Raw genomic sequence first — 5,913 nt, 5'->3', positions numbered from 1 at the left:
GAATGAAAGAATGAATATCAGGTAAGAAAGAAAATAAATTGAGTTTAAAGTGTGGTCAGGAAAGTCCTTCTAGAGCTTTGCTTTCCCAGCTGTCAGCAGGTATCAGTGATGCTGGCAGAGCATCTCTTGTCCCTCCCTGCTGGGCTGCCTTTGCTTTAGTTATTCTGAGCAGTTGGGCAAACTTCAGTTGTCTGCACTGAATCCAAAGATTCCAGCCATTCTGCTCCGAGCAGGTGTCTGGATCAGTTAGCCAGTGGAATTGTAATAAACTATTACTTACTTTAACCTGTGAAGTTGTGCTGTGGAAAACATTTGAATGCTACTAAGTGTCAAAAGCAAAGGCTCAAAAGATGGGAGTTGCCAGAACTACAGATTTTCTGGGCAACTGGTGAAATGCCTAACTAAAAATGGCTTTATTTGCTCATGTCATCACTTTAATCTTTCTGTCAGACATGGGTAACATTTCTTTCATGCAGAGAAACCTCCTCACACACACTCACAGTGCTTTGGGCTCACTGGGTGGAAGGTGCAGTGAAGGCAGTAGTGATCCAAACTGATCATGTTTGGAGAGGAATGAAAGTTTGAGATTTCTGACTTACTTTCTTGAATATGGGATTTTTTTCCCCATGCAATTTCTTGTAGCAGACACTCTGATTCCCTGCTATAAGTCCTACTTATACCACAGTGCTGCTACATTAAACTACTCTTCCCTTTGATGTTTATTCCTTTTTAACACAAGTATGCTAATAATTGTAGCCTCCTGGAGGCTCAGAAATGGAAAGTGGAATGGTTTTGATCTATCCTCTAAAAATTGTAGAAGATTCCAGTAACTGTTTTTTTTAGTGCAGTGGGCACATCTGTATATTACTACTTGGAACTAAAAGAAGAAGAATACTGTTAGTTCTACTAAAAAATGCTTTTGTTTTACAGACAGTGAAACCAGAGGGAGTTCAGTATGTTAAAAAACAGAGGCACTGGATGGATTCTACCAATGCTGTAAAGAAAATAGGTACTGTGAGAACACTTATTTTCATCTCACTCTATTGTATTTGTATATTCTTTACTCTGTTTTATATGGATTCCATAAAATACCATGATTCTTTCTTTTTAACTTTCTGAAAAGCAGTGGCAACTGTCTCTGATTTATTTATACACTGCCCTGATGCTGCCCTTGCACAGGGATGTATCTGCAGAGACTTGGACAGAGTCCTTCCACAGACAAATCTCTTCCTGATTTACTGGTACATGAATACTCCATCATGGTTACGTGCCAGAGAAGATTATATTCCCCTTATGCTGTCTTTGTCCTTTCCCTGATGCTGTCCTGGATGCACCAGAGCTTATACTAAGGAGGCAAACACTGTAACTCATTCAGAATTTCTTTAGTGATGAACTGCTAGAAAGTCTCCTGTGTGACAAAGGGTGAGAGCAGTGAGGTGTCTGCTGGGCAGTTTAGTCATACTTTGCTTCGGGGGGGATACCACCTGTGAGTGCTGAGTCAAGTCTGACAGAGAACTGGAGGGGGTTACCTTGGCAGAAACTTGATAAAAACCAATGCTGAAATCCTGTTTAAAGGTCATACTGCCTATGACACAGACCATGCAAAATAGTATTTAAAATGTATACCAGGAGAGATGAGTTGTACTTCAGGCTTAAGAGGAATTTATCAATAATGCAAAGGACTTCAGGTGGCATGAAACACACATTTTACTTTCTGCAGGGGGTGAAAGCTCATGGCTAGGCAGGCACAGAATGTGAGAACAGCTGCGGATCAGCAGTGTCTGTCACAGGAAAAATAAGAGGTCCTCCTTGCTCAGCAGGTTGTTCTCAGATAAACAGGAAAGGGAATGTGTCAGGAGTTCCCTACTTCATGTATTTTCTCTTGTACCCTTGAAAAAAGCCACCCTGTGCATCCCAAGTGCCAATGCACCTTTCTCAGTGCTGTTTATGGGCACAACGGGTTGGTTTGGGCTGCTGGTCCTCATAAAAATACTTCAGCGTAACAAAATTCACTTCAAAACTCCCAACCACCTCCACACATTTTTTTTCTGCTGTTGCAAATGAAATGGCTTGTGGGAGAAAAATGCCATGGGAAGACTAAAATGGATCCTGCAGTCAGGAAACCGTCTGTAGTGAGAAAATCTGAAAATATCTGAGGCAGGTGCCAAGTACTGAGACGAGCTGAGGCCTGGGAATGTGGCATTGCTTTCTGAGGGCCATGAGCCTCTCATTTCCTCATGCTTCTGCTTGCCTGCCTTCCACTGTGGCAGAGAAGCTCCTGTTTCTGGGGTGCCCTGAAGTGCAGCCTGCAGACCACTATTGCTTCCAGGGAGAGAGAAACAGGGAGAGAATGAAAGGCCAGCTGCAAAGGACTTCTCTAGTGTTTGAATGCATGCATTATATAAAGACAAAAAAATTTAGAGGCTTTTTTTGTGCATGAATTACCCAACTCTTTGTGTTGGCAAAATGAGGCTGGCATTATCATGAAGACTCAAAATACCTGAGACCTCTTTTGGAGCTAAATCCAGGAAAACAACGTCCTTAGCCTGTGAGCCTTTTTCTTCCTGATCCACAGTGGAAGAGCTGGAAACTTTACGTGAAAAGGAAAAAGGAGGCAAGGATCTTCTCTGAACCTCAACAGATAATATGGTTAAGTGTTGGCAGAAATTCCAGGTCTCAAGTTGCTTTTTGTCCTCTGCTTTTCAACTCTGCTGGTTGCAGATTCCATGCCCACACCTGTCATGGGGAGCCACTCCACACTGCAGTGTTAAGCCAGACTCCATCACTTTCTACTGCTGTGAGAAAGCTACAGGTGCCAATTAGATTTGATTTAGCATGCAGAATTCCTCTGCCAAATTCATTGGGTTTTAATTAGGAACAGGACCCCTGTTACAACTGGTGTGGTTCAACACACAGTTCAAGTTTGTTTGTGTGTTCTTTTCCAGCAAAAGGGCAAATACAGCTTTTAGCTTTAAAAAGGGAAAGGAGAGGAACTAGGCAACTGGAGGCATTGCTTCTAACTTAGATTGATAACATATTGCATTATTAAACAATTGAGTTACGCACAAGAAAAATGTGACACAGATTTCATGAAGACAAATCACTACAAACCAGTGTAATTTCTCTCTTTGTCAAGGTAATTTTGCCTATCAGATAAGTGAGAACAAGTGGCTATGACTACAGATCTTTATGAAAATGCAATCAAAGAGAAGTTTTCAGTGACTCATTCTCAAACACATTTTTGGAGGGAAGAAGGATGTCTCGGTGCTCTATCCCAGTTCAATAGTAAGAGCTTGGCTGAAGGACTAAGGAGGATATGTATAAAATTTATGAATGACACTACCCTGGGAAGGGTTGCAAGACTCTGGGGCAAAACTACCTTTCAGAATTATCTCAGTGCCCTGGAAAAGTGTTCTGAAATAAAAAAGGTGAGATGCAATAAAAAAGGAGAAACCAGATCCTCAAATATACCTAAGGGAGAATATTTGACTAAGTAATAAAGAAATGCTTCCTAATGTCCAGTCTAAACCTCTCCTGATGCAGCTTTGAACCATTCCCATGCACCCTATCACTGGATACTAGGGAAAAGAGATCCCAGAATCACAGCACGATTTGGGTTGGAAGGGACTTTAAGCTCATGTCATTCCAACCCCCTGCCATGGGCAGGGACACCTTCCACTAGACCAGGTTGCTCAAAGTCCCATCCAACCTGGCCTTGAACACTTTAGGGATGGGGCAGCCAGTTTCTCTGGGCAATCTGTGCCAGGGCCTCACCAGTCTCTGCCACATTCCCCTCCTCAGGAAGCTGGAGGGAGGTCACCTCTCAGCCTCCTTGTCCCCAGACTAGACAAGTCCAAAGTCCTCAGGCACTGCTCATAGGACGTCCTTCCAGCCATCCTTCCAGCCCTTTCTCCAGCTTTGTTGCCCTCCACTGGATGCTTTTGAGTACCTTAACATTCTTCTTAACTTGCAGAGCCCAGAACTGCCTCCTGTATTCAATGTGAGCCTCACCAAGGCTAAACACAGTGGCACAATCCCCTCTCCTGACCAGCTGGTTAGTCGGTGTTTATCATGCCCAGGCTGGGGTTTGCCCTCTTGGCTCATCCTGAGCCTGCAGTCAGCCAGATGGCAGTCCTGAGGAGGAGACAAATCTATGTTTATGTGCATGTCTCATGTTTTCATTTAAGTTGGTCAGGAATGTATAACCATCTTCAGAGCTTTAAGCAGAAAAAAAATCCAGAATCTACAAAAGGCATCACTGATAATTCAGATAAGCATCATTCTTCTTAATGAATGAGTACTGAAGTGATGTTCTTTGCTGGTTAGGATGCTCTTTGCTGCCAGTTGCCATCTGCCTTGAATCCAAAATTTCATGCTTCAGAACTTCTGTCAGTAGCTGAATTAGCTGAAGTTTTCCAGCCAGACTTCAGTGCATGTCCATTTTTTTGCATATCCAGAAGAGCATTTGCTTCTAAACCCATCTGTACCAACAGCTGTTGTGCTTCACCTCGGAATCAATCCTCCTTTAATGAGCAGTAGAGTAATTTATTTGTAAAGAAATTTCTCAAGTGTAGTTTGGAATATATTCTGGTGTCTTTCAGGATTAAAGGCACACATTGTGAGTATGTCTATCATTAAAAAGAAATTAAATGTGTGGTTTAATGTAGGTATTAGTGATGCATTTTCCACAAGGCACTGCACAGAAATGTTAGATGAATGACTCTGTCTGCTAAGCCTTTTTTTTTTTTTTGTTTTAGCCTCATTTTGCCTTGAACCTTTGCCACAGGCAAGGGGAAATCCTCACTTTCACAGCATAGGAGCATCAGCACAGCTACCCATCCACATACACCCCCAGAGGAGGCATTTAGTGTTCCATAGCTGTAGTAATGCCCTTCAGAGGTGTTCTTCACATCATAAAGGTTAGGAATAGAAAGACGTACTTGGAAAGAAGTAATGCCAGTGAAATGGATTGAGCTGTGTGGTTTGCTCTGGGTTTTTTGTAGGATCTTCTTATCAACTCTGCTAAGCAGCAGAGGAAAAAACGCTTCCCCTCTTCAGTCTAGTTCTGAACTCTGATTGGTATTTTGCAGATACAGAGCTGCATCCTTCACAAGGCCCCCACCAGAACAAGCTGCTGACAAAGCCAAGTGGCTTCAAGAGATTTCCTAAGCTGCAAGGATGGACTGTGACTGAGAACCTGACTCACTCTTCCAGAGGTGTTTCCTGGCTATTACAGCCACTGTGGATAACCAGAGGCCAATCTGAAGCTGTGCCTGCATATGTTTGTGTATGGTTCTGTACTGAGAAATAGCATGTTTTAATTTGCACATTCCAGCTACTGCTGTCAGTCATTTTCATGCAAGTTGTTGTCTTTACCCTGTGCAATCCCAGTGAGATGACACAGCTGTCAAGCAGAGCAGAATTTGGCACACCATGTTGACCAAGCTTTATTTGAAGCTTTCCCTGTGTGCCATCTTAATGTGGTGTCTTCATGTCATGAACACGGTTGTCTTTAGTCCAATGTGACTGTTGGGTGCACAGACCAATGTGAAAGCAGTACCTCAATAAAATCTGGCACTTGTGTTGTATTTTTATTAATTGATCATTTCCCCCCACCTTTTCTTCCTCAGAAGATCCTCACAAATCTGGAAATTATTTTGACAGGAGAATTCCAACAAAAGGTGAAGTTAGTAAAGAGTGAATTTTTGCAGGGAAGTTCTGGTTTTAACTGGAAGCAGTATACACTGAAATGACTTGAAATAAACATCCACAATTGTTTTGCAGATTCTGCATCAAAATACATTGGATTATTTCTTGTGAAGCAAACATAAAAATTTTCAAGTAGTATTTCAACTTGGAGCACTAATTTGTGAAGTGTTGCATTCCTTCAGGTAATCAAAGAGCTCTAATTGC

The 5,913-nt window shown here is 42.3% G+C and overlaps 1 protein-coding gene across 1 annotated transcript in view; it reads left to right on the top strand.

Moving 5' to 3' along the window:
* SHISAL2A (shisa like 2A) overlaps positions 1 to 5,550 on the top strand; it is a 19,119-nt gene extending 13,569 nt beyond the window's left edge. The window contains exon 3 of the mRNA XM_018072074.2: positions 5,091 to 5,550. Within this exon, the coding sequence (XP_017927563.1) occupies positions 5,091 to 5,311 (221 nt within the window). The 3' untranslated portion in view covers positions 5,312 to 5,550. The remainder of the gene's footprint in view (positions 1 to 5,090) is intronic.
* The last annotated feature ends 363 nt before the right edge of the window (positions 5,551 to 5,913 follow it).

This window comes from Manacus vitellinus, unplaced genomic scaffold (genome assembly GCF_001715985.3).
Source record: "Manacus vitellinus isolate BGI_N305 unplaced genomic scaffold, ASM171598v3 scaffold_21_pilon, whole genome shotgun sequence".
Taxonomy (NCBI): domain Eukaryota; kingdom Metazoa; phylum Chordata; class Aves; order Passeriformes; family Pipridae; genus Manacus; species Manacus vitellinus.
Note: the sequence above shows the minus strand (reverse complement) of the source record. Positions and strands in the feature narration are given on the sequence as shown.